This window comes from Malaclemys terrapin, chromosome 21 (assembly GCF_027887155.1).
Source record: "Malaclemys terrapin pileata isolate rMalTer1 chromosome 21, rMalTer1.hap1, whole genome shotgun sequence".
Taxonomy (NCBI): Eukaryota; Metazoa; Chordata; order Testudines; family Emydidae; genus Malaclemys; species Malaclemys terrapin.
The window spans coordinates 7,306,749-7,334,712 of NC_071525.1; the positions used below are offsets into that span (position 1 = coordinate 7,306,749).

The 27,964-nt window shown below is 50.4% G+C and overlaps 2 protein-coding genes across 3 annotated transcripts; both read right to left on the reverse strand.

The window, feature by feature from the left end:
- Nucleotides 1-900: 900 nt before the first annotated feature.
- LOC128827191 (cathepsin S-like) lies at nucleotides 901-9,811 on the reverse strand. 2 transcript variants are annotated; one of them, XM_054010982.1, is made up of 8 exons: nucleotides 9,677-9,810; nucleotides 8,534-8,674; nucleotides 8,251-8,373; nucleotides 6,467-6,616; nucleotides 6,163-6,387; nucleotides 4,565-4,730; nucleotides 2,512-2,614; nucleotides 901-2,270 (listed from the first exon to the last, which is right to left on the reverse strand). In XM_054010982.1, exons 2-8 carry the CDS (start codon nucleotides 8,663-8,665, stop codon nucleotides 2,171-2,173), a joined length of 999 nt encoding a protein of 332 aa, XP_053866957.1. In that variant the 5' UTR covers nucleotides 8,666-8,674; nucleotides 9,677-9,810; the 3' UTR covers nucleotides 901-2,170. The 2 variants fall into 2 exon arrangements, with proteins under 2 accessions (XP_053866957.1, XP_053866958.1); XM_054010983.1 differs by lacking the exon at nucleotides 6,163-6,387 and having other exon boundaries at nucleotides 9,677-9,811.
- Nucleotides 9,812-14,714: 4,903 nt separating this feature from the next.
- LOC128827192 (cathepsin S-like) lies at nucleotides 14,715-27,821 on the reverse strand. The gene is made up of 8 exons (XM_054010984.1): nucleotides 27,694-27,821; nucleotides 26,834-26,974; nucleotides 24,645-24,767; nucleotides 22,895-23,044; nucleotides 22,591-22,815; nucleotides 20,165-20,330; nucleotides 16,305-16,407; nucleotides 14,715-16,063 (listed from the first exon to the last, which is right to left on the reverse strand). Exons 2-8 carry the CDS (start codon nucleotides 26,963-26,965, stop codon nucleotides 15,964-15,966), a joined length of 999 nt encoding a protein of 332 aa, XP_053866959.1. The 5' UTR covers nucleotides 26,966-26,974; nucleotides 27,694-27,821; the 3' UTR covers nucleotides 14,715-15,963.
- Between the last annotated feature and the right edge of the window lie 143 nt (nucleotides 27,822-27,964).

Genomic DNA, 27,964 nt, shown 5'->3' on the forward strand with positions numbered 1-27,964 from the left:
TGCGGGTGATCACCTGGCGCCTCCCCGCCTCCCTCGCCCGCAGTAACCGGACTTTGTAACTCTTTGTAAACTAGACTCAGTAAATCTGACCGGACACTCTCTGGTCCCCTTTCAACCAGACTTTCCAATCAAAAACTGGGCTCCTGATCATCCTAGAGTGGCGTCTAGACCTTGTGCTGGCCCTCTGCACAGGGTGATTTCACCCTAAAAGTTCAGGTAACAAACAGTACATAGTCAGACATTGCCTAGCAACTGGGGCTGCCCAATATCCATCAGTCACTCACCTGGCGCGCCCCCCAAACGAGGGGAAGCAGTGACACAAGACAGCCACATGGAACCGCCCAAGTACAACTGCAAATTTAGCCCAGGGCAAGAAATGCTTTGGTGGTTGTTGCAAATCTCGTGAAATTTCACCATGAGGCAATGGTGCTCAGTTGTTCACATTCATCCACTAGTGGGTTCTTTTGGGTTTGTCGGGGATTTTTTTTTGCAACTGACGGATTATATTTTGCCAAAACCAGCCACAAAGATAAAGACATAACTGGGGACAAGCTCCCTAAATGGTTACATTTTCACAAAGATGTGATTTCTCACTCCTGTCCCACCAGTGATCGTTTTTCTACCTGGCCCTGCAACACACTGATGGATCCCACATTTTTGCCAGCTTCCCTCGGATTAACTAAAGCCCTGACCTCGTAACCTGATTAATTCAAGTGGACCCCTGTGCCCATATGGATCCCTCTTGGGGCTTTGCAGAGATTCAGGGCTCCACCCTCATGAGTCAGATTTTGAAGCATCAGGGCCCGAGAGTTTGTTTCGTCTGTAATCAGGGTGGCTTTGCATTTGTGTCGCTCGCTAAGTATCCCACACCAGGTCCAGCTGAACAGACTGAGCCTAGACTTCGCAGACAATTGAATATATTTTTTTCCTTTTGGAGGAGGATGTGTAATTTCTATTACATGCATTGTTTACAGATGAGATTAGATCTGGATCATCATAGCAACCTCACTGCTGAATTGGAGAGAAGAGAATGCATTTCATGTGCTGTAGAGATGTGTGACCTCACTCTGAAACTGTATCCCGCAAGGATTCGGTCAATAGGTGTCTGCAAATCATATTCCGAAATAGGGCAAAGCAGGTCAGATCCGGAAGCAGGGCTCCCCCGCGGCCTGTGGAGTAGAGCAGGGCAGCAGATGTGATTCCCAGTGCCGTGCTGGCACTTGCAGCTGGGATGTGGATTCCAGGTTCACCCTTTCCCTGCATTCTTGCTCATTCAATCGCTCGTCCCATACCTGCAGTTACATTTACAGCCTTTGGGCCTGACTCCCTGCTACTGTGCATCATGTGCAGTCATGGATACCTCGGCTGAAAACTGCTGCTCTTCTGATTCAGCAACATTATACACCTACTTTGCACAGGGGTAAACGGCTGTGCAGTGGAAGAGAGAATCAGGCCTTTCATCTCTGCATCGTGTCCTTGGTCCAAGCGCTGCAAGTGCAAAGCCTGACCTCACTCTGTAGGTCACAATTTATAACAGCAGCAGCAGCATTTGTTCCATGGCTGGCCTTCTCCATGGCTTCTGACTGCTGGCGTGCTAAGGTCTTCGCATAAGATACCAACCCAGTTTTGTGTAGCCTTGGAAAACACGTTATTCCCTGCAACAAATGTCCATAGTTTAAGTGATCTCCCAGGTTGCTAATGATTGCTTTGTGACCTGTATTGTGGAAAATTGATACGTGTGTCTAGGATGTATTGCTCCATCTTCTTTGCCTCTCCACCTCTGACGTGGCTTCGGCAACTCTACCACATGGACTAGCTTTATCCGTGTGACACGGCCTTCACTCCAACACATTTTGAGACAGCGGCAGTGACAATACTTGGCACTGAAATAGCACTTCAAATGCACAAAGCAATGCATAGACATTAATCAATTACAGTCACCCCTGCAGGATAGGGAGAGTGAGCTAAAAGTGCCCAAATTCTGGACCAGACCAATCATGATCATTCATCATTTCAGCTGCTTATCTCAGATCCGTCAGATGGATCTGATGGGAGGATTTTGCCATTAGAACCCGTACATTGTTCTCAAACAGAGCAGATTTCAGCAAGGCTAAGATTAGTAGTTTAACAGACCACATCTCCAGAGTGCAGTCTGAAGCACAGCGTCCCTCTATATTTGTGGATAAGAACCGTAGCTGGCAATCCCGCAGTGGTTTCCTTTGTTCCTGGACATTCGAATGTACCCTTTGTCACCGAAATATTCACCCCAGCTGTTGGAAGGAGAAATAACACAGAATTAAACATTAAGAGAATAAAACACCTTTCTTTATATGCAGGGTTCCCCTTCCCCATTTTCTCATGTGTTTCAAGCTGTTTAACAAAGTGCATCCAATTCATACTAGTACAGACACATACATGCACAGCTCTACACAGCTCACTCATGCCACACGCATATCCCAGGAGCATGTTAGTCTATAGATATATACGGCTCAGTATTGGATTTTCTTTTACCTGTTTTTCACAAGCCAAAAGTCCTTCCCGTCCAGGGTGCCATAGCCAATAACTAGAACCCCATGATTCACGTCATCAGTGCATCGTGGATCATCGTAGACTCCTGGAAGGAAAGAATGCGCAATCACATGGGAGAAAAAAACCCAGCAGGGACTTCTCTGCTCAATAAAGTTGTTGTGAGCAACAGCACCCACATGGTACCAACATGCCTCTAACCTGGTCCCCTGTAAGAGGGTAAGAATAACAATCCCTCACTCTTTTCATCAGTAGATCCCAAAGCAGGTCAGTCTCATTATCTCCCATTGGGGAAACTGAGGCACAGAGCAGACAGTGACTTGCCCTCAGAATAGAACCCAGCTCTCCTAAGCCCCAGTCCAGTGCACTGTCCACTGGGAAGTTTAATTTCCATGGCCTGTAAAATCATTGAAAGACTCCATTACCCCACCCATCCCGTGAGTTATTTCAGTATCCCAACTCCCATAAACACCGGGAAGGAATCTTCCTCCCGCTACGGTCCCCCCACAATGTTCCCTTAAAAGCCCCAAATCCAGAATTCCCCCAGCACAGGAACCGAGTAAGACAGTCACAAGCTGTCTTAGGAGGCCCCCTCCCAAAAGCTCTGGCCTAGGGGACATGCCAGCCAGCCAGCGTTATGGTCTACAGCAATTCTGTCTGGTGCTTGGGAGCTTGCCATAACTTATGCACCATCCAAGGCTGCCTAAATTACGCTAGAACTGGGCTGAACGGCCATTTTAGAGCCGCCCTGGGCTGAGTTTGGTGCCGCACAAAATTGCAGCCACAATATCTGACAGTGCCTGGAATACAACCCAGTCAATATTCATTTAAAAAAGCCCAGGTTAATGTAAGCCACGCCGACTTGGTGGGGCGTTCTGTCCCCCTCTAGTGGTGCCTGGGCCACAGAAAGGTTGATGAGCCTGCCACAGCCTTGGTTAGAAGAGGTTGGGTCTTTCAGAGCATGCAGGAAAGGCTCATGCGTTAAGATTCAGAAGTCCCACGTTCGCTCCCCGCTGCTCACCCCGGCACACTGACATTACATTAACATGAGTGAGGGGTCCAAACTGGGGTGCTATTTTAATGACACACATTAAGACATCAGCAGGAATTGAACCTGGGGCCTTTAGCCATTGAACCACCTTTAATCTGTGTTACAGGAGCACCTGCCAGACCCAGACATAGTCCAGGGCCCCATTGCGCTAGGTGCTGTACAAAACGCGGAACAAAAAGATCATCCCTGCCCCAAAGAGCTTCCAATCTAAGGGTATGTCCACACTGCACAGTCCTTATGGCAGCGTATAGACTATACACACTACACACACACACCACACAGGTATAAACAGCAGTGTAGACGGCTTAGGGGAGTAAAGACACACCTGAAGTCTTAGGGTATATGCCCTACACGGCTCTCTACAGGGCCTCCCGCATCTACACTGCTATTTTTAGCAGTGTCATATGTCACTATTGCCCCACTGTTGTGGCTTTTTTCTGCCACAGGGAAAGACTCCAGCAGCAGGAGGTCGTGGGGAAAATCTCTGACAGCTCCCACTGCCTCCAGCGCTAGAACCTTCCCACTGCTGTGCATTGCTACACAGCGCAGTGCGGACACAGGCTGCTTTTCACTACCATGTGTAGCTACACCTACCCTGCACGCCACCACCACCAGTATGCAGTATAGACATATCCTACGTATAAGACAAGAGACATTAGCTTCTAGCAGTAGTAGGCTTATATCCTGTGGCCAGATGCTAGGGGGGCTGGAGCACCCTTTGAAAAAAATAGTGGGTGCTCAGCACCCACCAGCCACACATGATGGGTGGCACTGCCGAAGGCATCACTTATCAGCTGTTCGGCAGCTGGGGGAGGCACTTGGGGAGGGCAGAGAGCAGTGAGCAGCACGGGGTCTCGGGGGAGAGGTTGGAGCAGGGAGTGGGAATAGGTGGAGCGAGGGCGAGGAGAGTCCACAGAAAGCAAAGGCATCACTGCTTCAAACTATGTACAGCACCGGGCGCGAGGTGTTGTAGCTTAGAGAATGTACCTGATCTGTACAGGAAAAACGAAGGCTGTTTCGCATCTATGGCGACGGACACAGGTCCGATATTGGCTACGGCATCCTTCAGGGCTGCTTCATTGGCATACGGGAGCTCAACGAACTTGGAGCAGGTGGCGGCTCGCGTGGCAGGGTTATAGTGACACGTTCCGTTCTGGCAGGGGCAAAGAGCAGATGAAACAGGGACATTTCAGCTTCTGCCATAAACATCTGTTTTTATCTCCCTTCTATTCCCCTCCGTTGTCTGAATCCCTCTCATTTCTTAGATCACTGCTGCTCCCTCTGGAGCATTCCTTCTGCCTCTGGGCATCGAGATCAGCGCTGAGGGACTAATGGATTTTTCAGTTCAGTGACTTACCCAGAAAAACAAACAAATGGAAGAAAACAAAAACCTAAAAACACCCACTGGTTTCTTTCAAACCAAAATTGCATTTTTTTTCAGGTTTTTTTGCTGAAACGAAAAATCGAAAAAATTTCATTTGGTTCAAATGAAACATTTCGAAGGTCATTTCAAATTGACATTTCATTTCCGAATGAGCTCTCAAAATGGTTCTTTTTGACATTTCCTGGGGGGAGGAGGGGGAAATCAGGAGGGTTTGGGGCCGAAAATTTGCCAAATTTAGGTCAAATTCACAAATAGTTTTGGTGCCCTGAAAAGAGCATTTTCAGCCCATTTTAATTCACCCAGTGTTAATCTCTTTCCTCTCCCATCACTCAGGTAAGAAGAAATATGAGGCTTCAGCCACCAATGACAGCAACGAAAATTTGCAGTACATATTTCATCTGTGGATTTATGAGCCTCCATGTCTCTATGATAGAGGGAAGTGTCATTAGCTGGGTTTCACAGAGAAGATCGAGGAACAGACAGAGTTAAGATTACAACCCAAGTGACCTGAGTACAAGTCTCTCTGCTCTAGACACTATGCACCACTCCCCACCCAACATTGGGATTAGATGCCAGGAATCCTGACTCCAAGTTCTACTGCTCTAACCACAAAAGAGAACTGCCTGCAGACCTCTTCTCTTGTTCTTTTTGCTGACACAAACAGTGCACGAAGACCCAGCAAAACAGGCCACAAAGAACAGATTGCTACATACTCGCAAGACGAGATGCCAGCAACAGTCTAAGAAAAGGACGATGGAGTCTCTGTGTTTTTGGGGTTGTCCACACTGCATTTTAAACCTGGGTCTGGGGGACTGGGGCTTGTAGACTCAGTGTTTCTAAGCCCACCTTGAGCATCCACACTGCACTGTAAACCTGGGTTTACAATTGCTGGGCCCAGGTCTCACAGCTGTGCTAATGTGTCCATACTGCCCTGCACGGACCTTCTGACTCGGGTCTGCAGCTTTTGTTGCGCCCGCTCTGCAAAATGACAAGGCTTGGACCCAAGTCAGCAGGACTCGGACTCTGACCCACCCCTCTAGCAGTGTCGTAGGACCTGGGCCCTGAGCGCTTGCTGACCTGAGTCAGGCTGATTTGTGTGTAGATGTAAGGGGAGCCTGGGCTCAAACCAGAGTCAGAACCCAGGCTTAGTGTGCAGTGTAGACAGACCCTCTCTGTGTCTGTCTGAAACTTGGATACCAACCTGAGCTGCGTATGGATAGGAGGAGTCCGAATCAATGCCGTCATTATCAATGATATACTGGAAGGCTCTGGTTATATATCCGCCGTTGCAGCCGTAGTTCCCGTACATAGTGGAACAGTCGACTAGGTTCTGTGCACTGAGAGACACCAGGTTTCCAGTTTTCAGTTTCACCTGGGCTTCTAGGGCACCGACAGCACTGAAAGCCCAGCAGGCCCCACAGGCCCCCTGAAAAGCCAGAGAGATGCGCTCAGCCACTGCTGTGGTGGGCACCCATGTCAGGAGGGGAACAGATTGAGCCTCCCACCTGATTTTTCACATCCGTAACACATCCTTTGTCCCTCCAGTCCATGGAGTCAGGCACTTTGCTGCCAGGCCGTGGCCTGTAGGTGGAATTCCGGTCAGGTCGGTGGGGAAGTTTCAGTCCAGTTAACAAAGCAGCCACTTCCTTGCTGGTCTAGTTAAAAGAACACACACACCCCTTCAGACTGACGTCCCCTTCGATGTACAGACTGGCCCCGAACACTGGGGACATTCGGGTACAAACTCTGCGGCTCAGGTTCAACTCTTGGTCATTGATACAGTGTTTTCCTTTATGCAGTGAAAACTATGAGCACGTTTGAATGCTGGGAATCAACCCGGCTGTAGCTTTGTTTGCCGGGAACTCTGGATTCTGTGATTCTCCACGTGCTAATCCTCCTCCCCCAGGACATTGCTGGGGACAGAACACAGGACTAGCGCTGCCGGAAAGTTTTCAGACAAAAACAAATGTTTTTTATCTGAAAAATGCATATTTGGGTCGACTGAAACATTGCGTGAACTCACCTTGAATTTGCAAAATTGTTTCAATCGGAAAAAAAATTCAAAACTGGTCCAAATGTTTGGATTCAAAATGACTTTTAAGATCAAATTTTACTTCCATTTCATTTATTTAATTGTTTAAAAAAGGTAAAATAATCTAGAAAACTAAACAAAATGTGTTGTCCGACCCTAAATGAATGGTTTTCATCTTTTTTTCATTTCACCTTTGTCATTTCAGGTCCATCTGAAACTAACTTTTTTATTGATTGATTGATTGATTGATTTTTCAGCCACCAAACCACAAAAAATCTCTTCTTCACATAGCTCTACCCAGGAGCACCAGCATTGCCAAGTCTCTTGATTTTATTGAGAGTGTCACAATATCTGTTGTTTTCCTTAAAGCACCAATGTGCGGGGGGAGGGGATCAGATTGCACAAGAATTTCAGCTTGTTTTTTTTTCCATCTCTCATATAGCTGTGGAGAACTGCAGGAAAACATAACCCTTAAAAGTGTTAAACCCAGAGGCAAATAAAAAGAGCCCCCAGACTTAGACTTTGTTTTTAATCCCAGAATTTTTAAGCCACCCCATGATTTTAGGCGCCTGACTCCTGAGTTCTGAATGCTTGGCGTTGGCAGTAACGGGATCTGAAGCACAAGCCCCATTGAATTTCAGTTAAAGGAACAACTTCTTTAACCAGCAATGGCCTAGGGTGACCAGACAGCAAATGTGAAAAATCAGGACAGGGGGTGGTGGGTAATAGGAGCCTATATAAGAAAAAGACCCACAAATCGGAATGGTCCCTATTAAATAGGAACATCTGGTCATCCTACAATGGCCTAGCAGACAGGTTGTGTGTTATTCCACACGTGACATTTCTCATAGGGGTAAGGGAGGGTGGCAGACATAGTAGGGTAGAGAAGCAGGGTGCAAGTTCACGCTGCTTGGAGGATGCCATTTGATACAGAAACATGCTGGGGGGGTGGGGTCACACCAGCAGTGGGCTAGCAGGGGGAGGAGCACCTGCACTTAAAAAATCAGGACATGGCAGCTTTCCCACACATACTCCTGACCCAAGCAAGTAGAACAAAGATTTGCACAACTCTCCGAAGTGGTGGGCAGGTTACTGCTGGAGGACGCAGAGGGGTGCTGTGGTTTGTGGACCTACCTCTGCAGGGCTCATAGAGAACCTGGATTGGCTGGAGCTTATTCTGCCCCTGATTCATGGCACCCCCAGGGAAACACAGATAATTCCCAGATGCCCTGTCACTTGGTCTATTTTTTTACTTACCATGTCTGCCAGGTGGTTCATGCCCAGCTCATAGGAATGCAGCCCCAGTGAGTGCTCGAGGTTATGCAGCATAACGACCTTGAGGTTCTTTTCCCAGGTCACGCGCCGTTCCCCTTCCTCTTTCTGGAACCAAAGCACAGCCCCCACGTTACTATGCAGTAGCACTGCACATCTGCAGTATAAATGGGTTATAGTTCTACAGCTGGATACCTGCTGACCTGAGGGGAGATGGTGATGGAAATCCCCCTCCCAAACTTTAACCCCACAGCTGCACAGAGCCCACCTTGTGGCTGTATTGTTTGCCATAGGTTTTCTTCCAGAGCTCCCAGTGGTTATCCAGCGTCGGGTCTGTGTCTAGATGTGCAGTAGCAGCCGCAGCAAGAGAGGCCAAGACGATACAAGCCAACAGCTTCATTCTGCTCAGCTAGGGGGAGAAAAGAGCACGCTGGTGAGAGATAATATCTGTGTGGTGAAGTCAAGTGTCTCAATTTCCTCCACTCAGTGATGGTGCAAGAGATCTGACACTGACTTACTGAGATTTCTCCACTCTCTCTGCCATGAGCAAAGTGTCAAGAAGCAAACCTTGACCCTGCAGCAGTTCTCACACTGAGCCATCCGGCAGCTTGTACCTCTTGGGGGCGATGGGGCAGGGGAAGGGGCTTCCTTGAACCCCATATGACAACAACAGACTTGAAAGGAAAACAGAGCTGGGTCAATGGATAATCTCACCCGGCTACTTCTACAGCTCCTGAACTGGATCTTGGACCTGGCCATGGGCATCAGAGCCTGGGATAAGGTGATCCGGGGCGGGAGGGAGGGATAGAGCTAGCGAAAGTCAGAGACGTTCCCAGCTGGGGTGGGAATTGATGTAGCTTCACTGAGGTCAATGAGTTTGATCCCTAGCTGGTGTAAACTGGTGTCACTCCATTGTGGTCACTGGAGCGAAGCTGATTTACATCAGCTGAGGATCTGGCCCAGAGGGATTTCGGTGAAGAGGACTTGGATTTTCAAAGGAGCTCAAGCAATTTTCAAGGGAGTTCGGCACCCAAATCCCATTGACTATCACCTAACTCCCCTAGGTTCCTCTGAACACTCCAGCCTAGAAAGGAAGATGGAGGAGTGTATGGGGCTAGAAAGAAAGAGAGAGAGACAGAGAGAGAGTATGAGAATAGATATATAGAGAGGGTGTATGGCGAGTGAGAGAGAGGGTGTTGAATAGATAGATAGAGGGGGTTATTGGAAGAGAGAGAGGTTTATATGGGGATAGAAAGACAAGACTGATACATGCGGGTGTCTGCAGATGCAAACTCTTTACAAGCAAAATACAAAACGCCATTTCTTGATTTTACTTCCTCAAACACATTGTTCCAAACAAAACATAGAGGAGATTTAAAGTACAAGGGGAAAAAGAAAAAGCCAAACATACCTGATGGGAGTTCACCCAGTGGAGATTTCTAGGCAGGAATCCTGAACTGATCAGCAGGGAGCAAGAATTCCCCTAAATTCTCCTCCCAAGGTTGGTTCCTGAGTGAACCCAACACCCTTCCTGCTCTGACTGAATGCCAAGAAGAAGGAGTTCGATTTGTCTTGCCAGGCTCGTCACATGGGACTGTGAATGGGGAAATGGCAGGACCTCTGGTTTCACGTTTACTGTGACTGTATCAAACTAGGGATATTCACTACGGCTACAGGCTGATTTTCAGTGCCCAGCCCCGGAGCACTAAAATCAGATGTTTTTCCTTCCCTTCCCAGACCCTACAGCACATGATTTGGAGAGTTAAAAAATAAACTAGTTGGGTCAACATTTTCAAAAGCTCAGACAGGGGCAAACAGTCGCTGGGACCTCCCTTTTGGGGTTTAAGTGATCATCAGTATAATGGTAAAACCTAGAGATCCCAGCTGAGATCAGGGCCCTGTTGTGCAGGGTTCTGCATGAACACAGAGGGAAAAATAGAGCCTGCCTCCCTGAGCTCACAAGCTAAATAGACAAGACAGACAAAGAGCAGGGGGAAACTGAGGCACAGATCAGGGAAGCAATTTGCCCAAGCTCACACAGCTGGGCAGTGAACATGAACACACCTACTCTGCTTAGATATCCAGCACATAGAACAGTGTTGCTCAAAATAATCAACTTTGGCTGGTGTTGGGTTACAAATCACTTTAGTACTGAATGCAGAGTGGGGAAATGCTGTTATCCATGTGTTGTCATTATGGTATGAATGAAGGGGAGCAGAACTGTGCTTAGCCCTGCCCCAAATGAGAGGGTCTGGAGGTCAGGACTGGTTTAACCTGTTCCTCCCCACTGCTGTAATGGCAACGTGCTGGTGACTGCTGTACGCACCTTGGGGGCACCTGTTCCCAGGGGGTGGCATCCCTCCCCAGGGGACCCCTGCTCTCAGCGGGGGGGCATAGCAATTCCCCACCCCACCATTCAATGGTTGACGGAAATGAAGATTAAAATCTATGAGCACAGTCCCCACTCACCAAGACCTCCCACTTCCTGCTCTACACCTCCCCCATTCCATCTACCCCATCCTCCATTTATTTCCTCTGCTTCCTTCCTGCCTTCCAGCCCCCCCTCCTCTCCACCACTCCCTTCACCCCTTCACTCTGGAAGGCAAAGGAGAGAGGGAACTGGTGAGATGGAGCAGTCGAGGGGATCCCATGCTGGGGTAGTGGGAGCTGGGGCACCCCATTTTTTGAGGGCTTAGGTGGGATGTGGGTAGGGTTACCAACTTGGTAATACGGTAACTCCTCACTTAAAGTCATCCCGGTTATCGTTGTTACGTTCCTGATCAATTAGGGAACATGTTTGGTTAAAGTTGTGCAATAAGGTTGTTTGGCAGCCGCCTGCTTTGTCCACTGCTTGCAGGAAGAGCAGCCCATTTCAGCTAGCTTCTGGGAGCTTGGAACCAGGGTGGACCAGCAGCCCCCCATCAGCTCCCCCATCAGCTCCCCGCTCTCCTAAGTTGCCGGCAGTTCAGCTGTCCCTCCCGCCACTGCCATGTGCTGCTCCTGCCCTCTGACTTGGAGCTGCTCCCCGGAGCCTCCTGCTTGCTGTTGCGGGGGGGGGCAGAGGGGGGCTAATGTCGGGGTGTCCCCCTCCCCCCGCTCCTGCACCCCACTTACCCCATCTCCATGGTGGGCGGGGGGGAGCAGGATCGGCTCTAGGCACCAACTTGGCAAGCAGGTGCTTGGGGCGGCCACTCCGGAGAGGGGCGGCAGGTCCAGCTATTCGGCGGCAATTCGGCGGACGGTCCCTCACTCCCGCTCGGCGCGAAGGACCTCCCGCCAAATTGCCGCCGCAGATCGCGATTGCAATCGTGGCTCTTTTTTTTTTTTTGGCTGCTTGGGGTGGCCAAAACCCTGGAGCCGGCCCTGGGGGGAGACAGGACAGGGCTCAGGGCAGAGGGAGCTTCTTGGGGGCAGCTGCTGTCTCAACTTGCTGATCTACTTTAAAAGGCAGTGTACTTAGAGTGGGGCCAGCGTTCTTAAAGGGGCAATGCGCATCTCTCTCTCTCTCTCTCTCTCACACAGGGTGTGTGTCTCTGTCTCTGTCTGCCGTGCTGTCTCCTCTCCCTCCATTCGTGCTGCCTTGTCGAGTGTGAGGCTACATTAACAACAATGTGTTAACCTTTGAGGGCTCAGCCAAGTGCTAGTTCATCATTTAGCAGTAAGGCTCCCTGGGAAATATCCCACCCTCTGACTCCACCACCTCAACCAAGCTTCACAATCATCATCGCTGTGTACAGTATTAAATTGTTTAAACCGTATACTGTGTGTGTGTAGATCTGTATAACAGGGGTCGGCAACCTACAGCACGGGAGCCAAACACGGCACACAAGCCGATTCTGAGTGGCACGCTGCCTGCCCTGTGAGAGGAGGAGGAGGAGGGGCCGGAGGGGCCGGAAAGTGCCACGCTGGGGGAAGAAGCGGGGGAGGGGGAAGCTTGGCTGCCACAGAACCAAGCTTCTGCCTCCTGCCCCTGCAGGGGAGAGCGGTGGGGGGGTCCTGGCCCCCCGCCCCACTCAGCCCCCCTGCCCACCGCTCTCCCCTGCGGGGGCAGGAGGCAGAAGCTTGGTCCTGCAGCATCCAAGCTTCCCCCCTCCCCCGCTTCTTCCCACAGCTTGGTGTGTTCCGGCTCCTCCTCCCCCTCCCCCTCCCTCTCCCTCTCCCTGCACCGATGGCCCTTGCAAGGGAGAGCAGAGCAGAGCCAAGTGGCAGCGTGCTCCCTGCTCCGTAGAGGAGGCAGAGAGAGGTAGGGACGGAGCCTGGGGGAAGGAGGTGGAACAGGGCATATCCCTCCCAGTCCCCCGCCATGAGCCGCTCAGGGCAGGGGGCTGGGAGCACCCCAGCCCTGAACTCCCCCACACCCAGCCTTCTGCCCTGCACCTCCACACACACCCCAGCCCTCTGCCCTGACCCCACACACACACCCAGCCTTCTGTCCTGAACCCTGAACTCCCCCACACATACCCAGCCTTCTGCCCTGTACCCCCACACACCCCCAGCCCTCTGCCTTGATCCCTGAACCCCCCCACACACTCCCAGCCTTCTGCCTTGACCCCCCCCCAGGTCTGGGGTCCTGGCTGCCAGCCCCTTGCCTGTCGGCGTCCCGGCCGCAGGCCCCGCTCAGCCCGCTGCCGGCCTAGGTGAACAGAACCCCAGGCTGGAAGCGGGCTGAGCAGGCTGGCGGCGTAAGATCAGCCTTTTAATTTAATTTTAAATGAAGCTTCTTAAACATTTTGAAAACCTTGTTTACTTTACATACAACAATAGTTTAGTTATATAATATATAGACTTATAGAGAGAGAGACCACCTAAAAAACGTTAAAATGTATTACCGGCACGCGAAACTTTAAATTAAAGTGAATAAATGAAGACTCGGCACACCACTTCTGAAGGGTTGCCTATGCCTGCTATATAATATAGTCTTTTGTCTGATGAAAAAAATTTCCCTGGAACCTAACCCATTAATTCTTATGGGGAAATTGGATTTGCTTAAGATCGTTTCGCTTAAAGTTGCATTTTTCAGGAACATGACTACAATGTTAAGCGATGAGTTACTGTATTTAAAAACCGGACACTCCAGCAGGAGTGCCAGAACCGCCCCTGCCCCGCCCATTCCCCTGAGGCCCTGCCCCATCCACTCCTCTTCCCCTTTTCCGTGTTGCTCGCTGCTTTTCCCCTTACACCCCCCGCCACCCGGGTCAGAAGGGACTCACCTGTACATTGCTCTACCCAGTGCAAAGAGGCCATAGTGCAAATGGGATCCAGGCCCATAATGTGGCTGGGTCCATCCTGCCGAGGGCTCTGTGTGTGTGTGTGTGTGTGTGTGTGTGCCAGAACCTCCCCTGCCCTGCCTATTTCCCCCAAAAGCCCCATCTCTACTTTGACTCCTCCCCTGAGGCCCCACCCCATCCACTCCTGATGCCCCCCTGTTGCTCGCTGCTTTTCCCCTTCCATCCCCTGACACCCGGGTCAGGAGGGACTCGCCTGTGGAGCCGGGGCTGGGAGCTGCAGCCACCCAATGAAGGTAGGAGGTGGCTCTGGATGAGTAAAGGCTGGGGCGGGTGATGACCCGGCGCCTCCCCGCCTCCCTCGCCCGCAGTAACCAGACTTTCAGTGATCGTTTTTCTACCTGGCCCTGCAACACCCTGATGGATCCCACATTTTTATCAGCTTCCCTTTGATTAACTAAAGCCCTGACCTCGTAACCTGATTAATTCAAGTGGACCCCTGTGCCCATATGGAGCCCTCTTGGGGTTTTGCAGAGATTCAGAGCTCCACCCTCAATCAGATTTTGCAGCATCAGGGCCCAAGAGTTAGTTTCGTCTGTAATCAGGGTGGCTTTGCATTTCTGTCACTCACTAAGTATCCCACACAGGGCCGGTGCCCTAGGCGAAACTTCCACCTTGCACCACCCCCAGCACCTAGCTAACCCTGCCCCCATGGCAGCTAACCACGCCTACCCGCCTCCCCCCACCAGAGGAGGCCCCCCTGCGGCAGCTAACCCCGCCTGCCACCCCCACACACACCCAGGGAGCCCCCAACCCAGGGAGCCCCCTCTGCAGCTAACCCCACCCAGGGAGCCCGCCCCAGCTCACCTCCGCTCCGCCTCCTCCGCTGAGCACGCCGGCGCCGCTCTAATTCTCCTCCCCTCCCAGGCTTGCGGGGCCGATTGGAGGAGAATTAGAGAGGGGGCTCTGTGCTCAGCGGAGGAGGCAGAGTGGAAGTGATCTGGGGCGGGGAGCGATTCCTCTGTGTGCTCCCCCTCCGTTACTGCAGGCGGCCCTCCCCGCACCCTCCCGCCCCAGCTCACCTCCACTCCACCTCCTTGCTGGAGCGGGCTTTTAGGCGCCATCAACCACTAGGCGCCCTTGGCGGTCGCCTAGTTCGCCTAGTGGTTGCACCGGCCCTTATCCCACACCTGGCTCTGCTGAACAGACTGAGTCTAAACTTCGCAGACAATTGAATATATTTTTTTCCTTTTGGAGGAGGATGTGTAATTTCTATTACATGCATTGTTTACAGATGAGATTAGATCTGGATCGTCACAGCAACCTCACTGCTGAATTGGAGAGACGAGAATGCATTTCATGTGTGACCTCACTCTGAAACTGTATCCCGCAAGGATTCGGTCTATAGGTGTCTGCAAATCATATTCCGAAGTAGGGCAAAGTAGGTCAGATCCGGAAGCAGGGCTCCTTGGAGTAGAGCAGGGGAGCAGATGTGATTCCCAGTGCCGTGCTGGCACTTGCAGCTGGGGTGTGGATTCCAGATTCACCCTTTCCCTGCATTCTTGCTCATTCAATCGCTCATCCCATACCTGCAGCTACATTTACAGCCTTTGGGCCTGACTCCCTGCTACTGTGCATCATGTGCAGCCATGGATACCTCGGCTGAAAACTGCTGCTCTTCTGATTCAGCAACATTATACACCTACTTTGCACAGGGGTAAACGGCTGTGCAGTGGAAGAGAGAAACAGGCCTTTCATCTCTGCACCGTGTCCTTGGTCCAAGCGCTGCGAGTGCAAAGGCTGACCTCACTCTGTAGGTTACAATTTATAACAGCAGCAGCACTTGGTTCTGTGGCTGGACTTCTCCGTAGCACAAGGCGATATCAGGTCATTTCTGACTGCTGGCATGCTAATGACTTTGCATAAGGCTTATGGGAGCAGCATTGCAAGATACTAACCCAATTTTGTGTAGCCCTGGAAAACACGTTCCCTCCTCCAAGGACTGTCCATAGTTTGCTTGATCTTCCGGGTTGCTAATGATTGCTTTGTGACCTGTATTGTGGAAAATCGATACCTGTAGCTGCCTCTCCATCTCTGATGTGGCTTTGGCAACTCTACCGCATGGACTAGCTTTATCAAGGCAACACGGCCTTCACTCCAACACATTTTGAGACAGCGGCAGTGACAATACTTGGCACTGAAATAAGCTTCACATGCGCAAAGCAATGCATAGACATTAATCAATTACAAACACCCCTGCGGGATAGGGAGAGTGAGCTAAATGTGCCCAAATTCTGGACCAGATCAATCATGATCATTCATCTTTCAGCTGCTTGTCTCAGATCCGTCAGATGGATCTGATGGGAGGATTTCGCCATTAGAACCCGTACAGAGCAGCTAGATTACAGCAAGGCTAAGATTAGCAGTTTAACAGACCACATCTCCAGAGTGCAGTCTGAAGCAGACAATCTCGCTATATTTGTGGATAAGAACCGTAGCTGGCAATCCCACAGTGGTTTCCTTTGTTCCTGGACATTCGAATGTACCCTTTGTCACCAAACTTTACGCCCCAGCTGTTGGAAGGAGAAATAACACACAATTAAATATTAAGAGAATAAAACACCTTTCTTTATAGGCAGGGTTCCCCTCCCCCATTTTCTCATGTGTTTCAAGCTGTTTAACAAAGTGCATCCAATTCACAGTAGTACAGACACATACATGCACAGCTCTACACAGCTCACTCATGCCACACACCTATCCCAGGAGCACGTTAGTCTATAGATATATACGGCTCAGTGATGGATTTTCTTTTACCTGTTTTTCACAAGCCAAAAGTCCTTCCCATCCAGGGTGCCATAGCCGATAACTAGAACTGCATGATTCGGCTCTTGAGTGCAACGTGGATCATCGTAGACTCCTGGAAGGAAAGAATGCACAATCACGTGGGAGGAAAAAAACCCAGCAGGGACTTCTCTGCTCGGTAAAGCTGTTGTGAGCAACAGCACCCACATGGTACCAACATGCCTCTAACCTGGTCCCCTGTAAGGGGGTAATAATAACAATCCCTCACTCTTTTCGTCAGTAGATCACAAAGCAGGTCAGTCTCATTTTCTCCATTGGGCAGATGGGGCAACTGAGGCACAGAGCAGGCAGTGACTTGCCCTGGGAATAGAACCCAGCTCTCCTAAGCCCCAGTCCAGCACGCTGTCCACTGGGAAGTTTAGTTTCCATGGCCTTGTACAATCATTGGCTCTCCTACTGAGGCGGCCAACATGGCTAGTGTGAGGTGGGCACCTGCCCCCAAGAACTGGACTCAGACTCTCTACAGGCCACCAAAGAGATGTCAGCTAGAGAAGGCCGTCTGACTGGTACAGCTGAACTATGCCCCGGTAATGAAAGGCTCCATTTACCCATCCATCCCTTCAGCTATTTCAGTATCGCAACTCCCATAAACACCGGGAAGGAATCTTCCTCCCACTATGGTCTCCTCACAATGTTCCCTTAAAGGCCCCAAATCGAGCCAGGGGAGAATTCCCCCAGCACAGGAACCGAGTCAGACAGCCACAAACTGTCTTAGGAGGCCTCGTTCGGGAAGCTCTGGCGTAGGGGACATTCCAGCCGGGGTTAGGGTCTATAGCAAGTCTGTGGGGTGTTGCTCCCATTAGGTAGCTTGACTTGGGCTGCCATATCTTATGCAACACCCAAGACTGCCTAAATTATCCCACGAGCCGTCTCAACCCCAGAACTGGGCTGAAGGCCATTTTAGAGCTGACCTGAGCTGAGTCTGGTGCAGCATAAAATTGGCCCCACAATGTCTGACGGTGCCAGAGGTGCTGGAACTAGGGGTGCTGGGGACCCTGCCGCACCCCCTGGCTTGAAGTGGTTCCCATCATATACAGGGTTTACAGTTTGGTTCAATGGCTCTCAGCACCCCCACTGTACAAATTATTCCAGCACCTGTGGACGGTGCTCGCTAGGGTGAAGGTAAATACAACCCACAAAACGAATAAAAAAAACACAGAATAATGTAAGCCACGCCGACTCGGTGGGGCGTTCTGTCTCCCTCTAGTGGTGCCTGGGCCACAGAACGGTTGATGAGCCTGTCACAGCCTTGGCTAAAAGAGGTTGGGTCTTTTAGCTCCAGCAAGAAAGGCTCATGCATTAAGATCCAGAAGTTCCAGTCCCTGCTGCTCACCCCAGCACACTGGCATTACATCAACATGAGTGAAGGATCCACACTGGGGTGCTGTAGTAGGTCCTAGCCGGGGCTCGACCCTTCCGGGCAGGAGGGGAGCCACACCGACTCACTACTCTGGGAATAAGCAGTCAGTTAGTCCTGAAACTCCGGCTCTTTGGTGCAGAGTCGGAGCAACCACAGTTAAAGCTCAGGAGCCCAGGCCCTGGATCAGGGCGGGGCAAACACAGTTAGCTCAGACCCTTGCTTGCTGGGCTGAGCGGGCAAATAGTTCAGAGCCCAGGCCCTGGATCAGGGCGGGGCAAACACAGGCTCAGGTCCTTATGGCAGGGGCTGAGCGGGTAAATAGTTCAGCGCCCGGGCCCTGGATCAGGGCGGGGCAAACACAGTTAGCTCAGGCCCTTGTTGCAGGGGCTGAGCGAGCAAATAGTTCAGCGCCCAGGCCCTGGATCAGGGCGGGGCAAACAGTTAGCTCAGGCCCTTGTTGCAGGGGCTGAGCGAGCAAATAGTTCAAAGCCCAGGCCCTGGATCAGGGCGGGGCAAACACAGTTAACTCAGGCCCTTGTTGCAGGGGCTGAGCGAGCAAGCAGTTCAAAGCCCAGGCCCTGGATCAGGGCGGGGCAAACACAGTTAAGCTCAGGCCCTTGTTGCAGGGGCTGAGCAGGCAAATAGTTCAAGGCCCAGGCTTCTGTAGCCGAGCGTTGGGTGAGGGGGAAGCCTGCCACCCGTACGGAGGGTGGCAGGGGGGAACGCAGGCCCACCCACTCCACTGCGTTCCAGCCCGGGGCCCTAACAGCGGTTGCTGCCGCTGCTGGTCAGTGGGGTATCCAGACCGCAACACACTGACATAGGCTCACACTCAGTTGCAGCCGGACCGGGGTCGGCTATCCCCGGGCTACTTCCGTGATCCCCCTCCCAGCCTACCTCGGTCGTTGCGCCGGGATCGGGCCAGTCCACCTGCATGGGCTCCTCTCTGCCCGGGCTCGGCGGCAAGTCTGGTAGCTCTGCCGGGAAGTCCAGCCAATGGTCCTCAGGCGGCTCCTCTGGATAGCAGCAGGGGCTGAGGGGTTCGGGTCCAGTCTCACCCTCAGGGTTCGCGGGGTTCGGTTCCCAGGGGTTCTCCCAGTGGCGGGCGTGAACGGGCTCCGGCGGCTCCTCCTCGTAGCGGGCCCGGGGTAGCTCAGGCCAGCTAGGGTCTTCGACGGTCTCCTGGCCGGGAGCTCCCGGCCGCACGTCTGCTCCCTGTGGTGGCTGGCCGCCAACTGAGCTCTGGCGGCCGGCCTTTATACTTCCTGTCCCGCCCCTTGACTTCCGGGGGGCGGGGACAGGCGGTGGTGGTCCCACCCACTCTGGTGCCGGCACGTGGGCTCCCTCTTCTGGGCAGGAGGGGAGCCACACCGACTCACTACAGGTGCTATTTTAATGACACACACTAAGACACCAGCAGGAATTGAACCTGGGGTCATTAGCCCTTGAAGCACCTTTTGAGCTAAAGGAGCATCTCCGGTCATTTGTTGTTATCATTAATCTGTGTTACAGTAGCACCTACCAGCCCCAGACATAGACCAGGGCCCCATGGCGCTAGGCGCTGTACAAACGCAGAACAAAAAGATCATCCCTGCCCCAAAGAGCTTCCAATCTAAGGGTATGTCCACACTGCACAGTCCTTATGGCAGCGTATAGACTATATACGCTCCACACACACTCCAAACAGGTATAAACAAAGGTGTAAACGGCTTAGGGGAGTAAAGACACACCTGAACCCTTAGGGTATATGCCCTACACGGCTCTCTACATGCCCAAGCAGGGCCTCCCCTGTCTATACTGCTATTTTCAGCAGTGTCATATGCTGCTACCTCCCTGCTGCTGTGGCCTTTTTCTGCCGTAGGGAAAGTCTCCAGCAGCGGGAGGTAGTGGGGAAAAACTCCGACAGCTCCCACTGCCTTCAGCATCAGAACCTTCCACTGCTGTGCGTAGCTACACAGGGCAGTGCGGACACAGGCTGCTTTTCACAGCTGTGTGTAGCTACACCTATCCTGCATGCCACCAGCAGTGGTGTGCAGTATAGACTTACCATATGTATAGAACAAAAGAGATTAGCTTCCAGCAGTACTAGGCTTTTATCCTCTAGCCAGCTGCTAGAGGGGGACATGTAACACACATTGAACCAAGCAGTCACATGATGGAGCCACTCACAAACAGCAAAACGTGCTTTCACCCGCCTGGGGCTTTTGTTTTATAATTACTGCAATTTACTGAGGGTCCAAAAGATTCCAGGAAAAAACAAGGAAACGAAAGCCAGGTCTCCATGGGAAGAGCACGATGTGCGCGTCTCCTCAGTAACAGGCTGCAGATCAAATAGCAACTTCCTCCACATTCCTCTTCCAATTTAAAGAGACAGTCCACAGAAAGCAAAGGCATCACTGCTTCAAACTACGTACAGCACCGGGCGCAAGGTGGTCTAGCTTAGAGAACGTACCTGACTTATACAGGAAAAACGAAGGCTGTGCCGCATCTATGATGACTGACACCGGTCCGATATTGGCTACGGCATCCTTCAGGGCTGTTTCATTGGCATGCGGGAGTGTAACGAAGTTGGAGCAGGTGGCAGCTCGCGTAGCAGGGTTATAGTGACACGTTCCGCTCTGGCAGAAGCAAAGAGCAGATGAAACAGGGACATTTCAGCCTCTGGCATGAACATCCAACCCACTCGCAATATTTGTTTTTATCTCCCTTCTATTCCCTTCCATTGTCTGAATCTTTCATTTCTTAGACCACTGCTGCTCCCTCTGGGGCATTCCTTCTGCCTCTGGGCATCGAGATCAGAGCTGAGGGACTAATCGATTTTTCAGTTCAGTGAGTTACCCGGAAAAATAAAATTTAAAAAATCTGTTTGTTTCAAATCGAAGCAGAATTTTTTCATTATTATTTTTTCACTGAAAATAAATAAATAAATAGATAAAATTCATTCGGGTCAAATAAACCTTTTGAATGTCATTTCAGAATGAGGGGTCAAAATGGTTCATGTTGGAAATGCCAAAACAGTGCATTTCGACATTTCCGGGTGGGGGGGAATGAGGGGTTTTTCCCCCCCAAAAAAATTTGCTGAATGTGGGTCGAATTTATAATTTCAGTGCCCAGAAAAATGAATTTTTTGGAAAACTATTTGCCAAAATTTTTTTACCCAGCTCTAATTGCGATGCCCCAATGCTGGTATCTCTCCTTTCCCATCACTCCGGTAAGAAGAAATGTGAGGACTCAATCTATGACAGCAATAAAAATTTGCAGCACTTGTGTAGCATCTTTCATCTGCGGATCTACGAGACTTATACAAACATTAATTAATTAAAAGCCTCCACCACCCCCGCTGAGATGGAGTGAAGTGTCATTATCTAGGTTTCACAGAGTAGCAGAGTGAGGAACACACAGAACTCAGATTACAACCCAGGAGTCCTGACTCCAAGTTCCACTGTGCTAACTGCTAGACACCATTCTTCGCCAGAGCTGGGATTAGAACCCAGGGGACCTGACTCCCAGGCCCCCTGCTCTAACCACTAGAGAACACTGCCTTGAAGATCCCTTCTCCTGGTCTTTGTGTTGATACAAACATCAAAGAAAGACCCATTAAAACAGGCCACAAAAAGATATGTCTACACTGCAATAAAATACCCGCAGCTGGCCTGTGACGCCTAACTCAGGCCCTTGGGGCTCAGGTACAGGGCTATACAATTGCAGTATAGACCTTTGGGCTCAGGCTGGAGCCTGGGCACTGGGACCTAGCAGGGGCAGGGTCTCAAACCCTCTGCAATGCAAGCCCAGAGTTAGTAGAACTAGAGTTAGCAGATCCTGGGTTCGGTAACCTACTGCTTGAGCGTCTACACTCATTTGTAACCCCAGGTTAGGAATGTCGAACCCTGGGTCCCAACCTGGGTCTCCAGCATCTACACTGCGTTATGCAGGGTAGAGTCCAAGCACCGTATCCCACACTTCCTAGCACCCTCACAAAATGTGGCCGCTCCAGCCCTTTGTTCACAGTGCACCACGGGAAATCTTGACTGTCCACCCAAACTTGACTGTCCAAAGGACAAAAAATGTGGGCCTGTGGGATTGTGAGATACTTTGGGTGGACACCCAGAGCAAGAATCCAGTGGGGCTGCATCTATGCTGCATAGGGGGGAGGGATAGCTCAGTGGTTTGAGCATTGGCCTGCTAAACCCAGGGTTGTGAGTTCAATCCTTGAGGGGGCCACTTAGGGATCTGGGGCAAAATCAGTACTTGGTCCTGCTAGTGAAGGCAGGGGGCTGGACTCAATGACCTTTCAAGGTCCCTTCCAGTTCTAGGAGATAGGATATCTCCATTAATTTTTTTTTTTTTTTTTTTTTTTAAAGCAACAGGGCTTGAACCCTGAGTCCCAGCTTGACTCAGGCTTGGAACTTCCTGGGTCCGAGCCCTCGATTATCTCCATTCCTGTGTAGATGGAAGGGGGGTAAGGCTTGAGGCTGAGTTCAAACCCTGCGCTTACATTGCAGTGTAGACATACCCAGTGTTTCCAAGCCCAGGCTTGAGCATCCACACTGCATTGTAAACCTGGGTTTACAGTTGCTGGATCCAGGTCTCACAGCCATGCTAACTGCACCATGCAGACTTTCTGACTGCGGTCTGTGGCTTGAGCTGCGTCCACACTGCAAAAGGACATGGTTTGGACCCAAGTCAGCAGGACTCGGACTCTGACCCACCCCTCTAGCGGTGTCGTAGGACCTGGGCCCTGAGCACTTGCTGACCTGAGTCAGGCTGATTTGTGTGTGGATGGAAGGGAAGCCTCGGCTCAAACCTGAGTCAGAACCCGGGCTTAGTGTGCAGTATAGACAGACCCTCCATGTGTCTGTCTGAAACTTGGATACCCACCTGAGCTGTGTACGGATAGGAAGCATCTGAATCAATGCCTTTATTTTTGATGATGTACCAGAAGGCGTTGGTCATATATCCGTCCAGGCAGCCCTGGTTCCCATACATAGTGGAACAATCGATTAGGTTCTGTGCGCTGAGAGACACCAGGTTTCCAGTTTTCAGTTTCACCTGGGCTTCTAGGGCACCGACAGCACTGAAAGCCCAGCAGGAGCTACAGAACCCCTGAAAAGCCAGAGAGATGCGCTCAGTCACTGCTGCGATGGGCACCCATGTCAGGAGGGGAACAGATTGAGCCTCCCACCTGATATTTCACATCCGTAACACATCCTTTGTCCCTCCAGTCCATGGAGTCAGGCACTTTGCTGCCAGGGCGTGGCCTGTAGGTGGAATTCCGGTCAGGTTGGTGGGGAATTTTCACTCCCATTAACAAAGCAGCCACTTCCTCGCTGGTCTAGTTAAAAGAACACACACACCCCTTCAGACTGACGTCCCCTTCGATGTACAGACTGGCCCCGAACACTGGGGACATTCGGATACAAACTCTGCAGCTCAGGTTCAACTCTTGGTCATTGATACAGTGTTTTCCTTTATGCAGTGAAACTATGAGCACGCCTGAATGCCGGAGATCAGCCTGGCTGACACAATAGCCCATGCTGTAGCTTTGTTTGCCGGGAACTCTGGATTCTGTGATTCTCCACGTGCTAATCCTCCTCCCCCAGGACATTGCTGGGATAGAACACAGGAGTAGTGCTGCCGGAAAGTTTTCAGACAAAAACAAATATTTTTTATCTGAAAAATGCATATTTGGATTGACTGAAACATTGTGTGAACTCACCTTGAATTTCCAAAATTGTTTCAGCCGGGAAAAAAAAATTCAAAACTAGTCCAAATGTTTGGATTCAAAATGACTTTTCAGTTCAAATTTTACTTCCATTTTATTCATTTATTTTTTTTAAAAAGGTAAAACAATCTAGAAAACTAAACTAAACATGTTGTCCGACCCTAAATGAATTATTTTTATCTTTTTTTCATTTCACCATTGCCATTTCAGGTCCATCTGAAACTAACTTTTGATTGATTGATTGATTGATTTTTCAGCCCCCAAACCAAAAAAATCTCTTCTTCACATAGGAGCACCAGCATTGCCAAGTCTCTTGATTTTATTGAGAGTGTCACAATATCTGGTGTTTTCCTTAAAGCACCAATGTGGAGGGGGGAGGTTGTGAGATTGCACAAGAATTTCAAGAATTTCAGCTTTTTTTTTTTAAAGTTTCCATCTCTCGTATAGCTGTGGAGAACTGCAGGAAAACATAACCCTTAAAAGCACAAAACCCAGAGGCAAATAAAAAGAGCCCCCAGACTTAGACAATTTTTAAATCCCAAGATTTTTAACCCCACCATGATTTTAGGCGCCTGACGCCTAAATTCTGAATGCTTGGCGTTGGCAGTAACGGGATCTGACACACAAGCCCCTGCAATTTCAGTTAAAGGAGCAACTTCTTTAACCAGGAACGGCCTACCAGACAGGTCGTGTGTTATTCCACACGTGACATTTCTCATGGGGATAAGGGAGGGTGGCAGACACAGTAAAGTATAGAAGCAGGAACCTACGGGAATGAGAGTCCCACACTTTTGACCTCACATGCACTGTATGTGCAAGATCACGCTGCTTGGAGGATGCCATTTGATACAGAAATATGCTGGGGAGGGGAGGGGGTCAGCCCAGCAGCGGGCTATCAGGGGGTGGAGCACCTGCACTTAAAAAATCAGGACTACCCCCCGATGGCAGATTTCCCACACACAGCCCTGACCCAAGCAAGTAGAACAAAGATTTGCATAGCTCTCGGAATGGTGACGGGGGCAGGTTGCTGCTGGAGGACGCAGAGGGGTGCTGTGGATTGTGGGCCTACCTCTGCAGGGCTCATACTGACCCTGGATTGGCTGGCGCTTATTCTGCCCCTGATTCAGTTACATTCTCTGGCCACAGCACCCCCAGGGAAATACAGATAATTCCCAGATGCCCTGTCACTTGGTCTATTTTTTTAACTTACCATGTCTGCCAGGTGGTTCATGCCCAGCTCATAGGAATGCAGCCCCAGTGAGTGCTCGAGGTTATGCAGCATAACGAGCTTGAGGTTCTTTTCCCAGGTCACGCGCCGTTCCCCTTCCTCTTTCTGGAACCAAAGCACAGCCCCCACGTTACTATGCAGTAGCCCAGAGGAAACCATCTGCAGTATAAATGAGTTATAGTTTTCTACAGCACTTTTTTATCCCCCAGGAACCCACAGTCTTCTTGCCAGCAAGTTAAAGAAGTATGGGCTGGATGAATGGATTATAAGGTGGATAGAAAGCTGGCTAAATTGTTGGGCTCAACAGGTAGTGATCAATGGCTCCATGTCTAGTTGGCAGCCGCTATCAAGCGGAGTGCCCCCAGGGTCGGTCTTGGGGCCGGTTTTGTTCAATATCTTCATTAATGATCTGGAGGATGGCATGGACTGCTCCCTCAGCAAGTTTGCAGATGACACTAAACTGGGAGGAGTGGCAGATACGCTGGAAGGCAGGGATAGGATACAGAGGGACCTAGACAAATTAGAGGATTGCCCAAAAGAAATCTGATGAGGTTCAACAAGAACAAGTGCAGAGTCCTGCACTTAGGATGGAAGAATCCCATGCACTGCTACAGACTAGGGACCGAATGGCTAGGCAGCAGTTCTGCAGAAAAGGACCTAGGGGTTATAGTGAATGAGAAGCTGGATATGAGTCAACAGTGTGCCCTTGTTGCCAAGAAGGCTAACGGCATTTTGGGCTGTATAAGTAGGGGCATTGCCAGCAGATCGAGGGACATGATCATTCCCCTCTATTCGACATTGGTGAGGTCTCATCTGGAGTACTGTGTCCAGTTTTGGGCCCCTCACTACAAGAAGGATGTGGAAAAATTGGAAAGAGTCCAGCGGAGGGCAACAAAAATGATTGATGAGGAGAGGCTGAGGGATCTGGGATTGTTTAGTCTCCAGAAGAGAAGAGTGAGGGGAGATTGGATAGCTGCTTTCAACTACCTGAAGGGGGGTTCCAAAGAGGATGGAGCTCGGCTGTTCTCAGTGGTGGCAGATGACAGAACAAGGAGTAATGGTCTCAAGTTGCAGTGGGGGAGGTTTAGGTTGGATATTAGGAAAAACTTTTTCACTAAGGGGGTGATGAAGCACTGGAATGGGTTACCGAGGGAGGTGGTGAAATCTCCTTCCTTAGAGGTTTTTAAGGTCAGGCTTGACAAAGCCCTGCCTGGGATGATTTAGTTGGGGATTAGTCCTGCTTTGAGCAGGGGGTTGGACTAGATACCTCCTGAGGTCCCTACCAACCCTGATATTCTATGACTCTATGATTCTAAGAGCTTTGCAAAAATGTTGCCCAGATCCTGCAACACTCACTCAAGCAAAACTTCCTGGGAAATCAAGAGGAGTCTTAACAAGTTAAGCGTGGCAAGATTGAGTCTTTCCCCAACCTCAAAATGCAGCCAGTTCTGGAGTGGTGTGCAGAAACTTTTTAACAGCACACAGCAACACTACACAACAGGGTAGGACAAAAAGAGAAGAATCACACTATATCCAATTAAATCATATGGGTGAATTATAGGCTGGCAGAATGTAATTGCCAGCAGGACAGTGATGACACCTTGTAGCCAAACGAAACAATGTTTTGAAAATCAGTTGAAGATTTTTGGATTTGGGTCAAACGTTTTGTTTCAATTGGGGTTTTTAAAACCTTTTTATTTAGTTATTGTTAATAGAATGGAGGGGAATTCCTACACAAAATGGCGTTCCAAAAGGACAAGTCAAAACGGTTCATTTATTAAACGCTGAAATGAACCATTTTTTCCCACCTTTCCATCTTATTTTTTTTTAATTTGAGCGAAAAAAATTGCCAAAACCGAAGAAGAAGAGTTTCGTGAACAATGTCACCTGGCTCTAATATATCCCAAACACAACACGCTTGAAGAAATGAGCTAACCCCCGGGATGGTTTAGGCAAGGTGGAGGGTACATACAGGGCCCAATTAAAACTGAATACACTTCTGAAAGCAGAGAGAGCTTTGCAATCTCCAGGAGAAGAGCAGGAGGCAGCGTTTTCAGTGAGAGCTGGCATAGGACTGGCATGCCAAGATCCCGGATACCTGCTGACCTGAGGGGAGATGGTGACGGAAATCCCCCTCCCCCACTTTAACCCCACAGCTGCACAGAGCCCACCTTGTGGCTGTATTGTTTGCCATAGGTTTTCTTCCAGAGCTCCCAGTGGTTATCCAGCGTCGGGTCTGAGTGTAGATGTGCAGTTGCAGCAGCAGCAAGAGAGGCCAAGAAGATACAAACCAACAGCTTCATTCTGCTCAGCTAGGGGGAGAAAAGAGCACGCTGGTGAGAGATAATATCTGTGTGGTGAAGTCAAGTGTCTCAATTTCCTCCACTCAGTGATGGTGCAAGAGATCTGACACTGACTTGCTGAGATTTCTCCTCTCTCTGCCATGAGCAAAGTGTCAAGAAGCAAACCCTGACCCTGCAGCCGCTCTCACACTGAGCCATCCGGCCGCTTGTCCCTCTTGGGGGCGATGGGGCAGGGGCTTCCTGGAACCCCATACGACAACAACAGACTTGAAAGGAAAACAGAGCTGGGTCAATGGATAATATCACCCGGCTACTTCTACAGCTCCTGAACTGGATCTTGGACCTCGCCATGGGCATCAGAGCCTGGGATAAGGTGATCCGGGGCGGGAGGGAGGGATAGAGCTAGCGAAAGTCAGAGACGTTCCCAGCTGGGGTGGGAATTGATGTAGCTTCACTGAGGTCAATGAGTTTGATCCCTAGGTGGTGTAAACTGGTGTCGCTCCATTGTGGTCACTGGAGCGAAGCAGATTTACACCAGCTGAGGATCTGGCCCAGAGAGATTTAGGTGAAGAGGACTTGGATTTTCAAAGTAGCACAATCAAGACTAATGCACGCGGGTGTCCACTGATGCAAACTCTCTACAAGCAAAATTCCTCAAACACATTGTTCCAAACACGACAAAGGGGAGATTTAAAGTACAAGGGGGAAAAAGAAAAAGCCAAACACACCTGACGGGAGTTCGCCCAGTGGAGATTTCTAGGCAGGAATCCTGAACTGATCAGCAGGCAGCAAGAATTCCCCCAAATTCTCCTCCCAAGGTTGGCTCCTGAGTGAACCCAACACCCTTCCTGCTCTGACTGCATGCCGAGAAATAGGAGTTCGGTTTGTCCTGCCAGGCTCGTCACATGGGACTGTGAATGGGGAAATGGCAGGACCTCTGGTTTCACGTTTACTGTGACTGTATCAAACTAGGGATATTCACTACGGCTGCAGGCTGAT

Bases quoted from the DNA above. Each gene is read 5' to 3' on its own strand.
- LOC128827191 (XM_054010982.1), bottom strand. From the start codon at position 8,665: ATGAAGCTGTTGGCTTGTATCGTCTTGGCCTCTCTTGCTGCGGCTGCT. The intron at 8,374-8,533 runs GTGGGCTCTGTG...CTTTGGTTCCAG, and splicing joins GCAAACAATACAGCCACAAG to AAAGAGGAAGGGGAACGGCG. The intron at 2,615-4,564 runs GTACATTCTCTA...CTTTCCTTCCAG, and splicing joins GTTTTTCCTGTACAGATCAG to GAGTCTACGATGATCCACGA.
- LOC128827192 (XM_054010984.1), bottom strand. From the start codon at position 26,965: ATGAAGCTGTTGGTTTGTATCTTCTTGGCCTCTCTTGCTGCTGCTGCA. The intron at 24,768-26,833 runs GTGGGCTCTGTG...CTTTGGTTCCAG, and splicing joins GCAAACAATACAGCCACAAG to AAAGAGGAAGGGGAACGGCG. The intron at 16,408-20,164 runs GTACGTTCTCTA...CTTTCCTTCCAG, and splicing joins GTTTTTCCTGTATAAGTCAG to GAGTCTACGATGATCCACGT.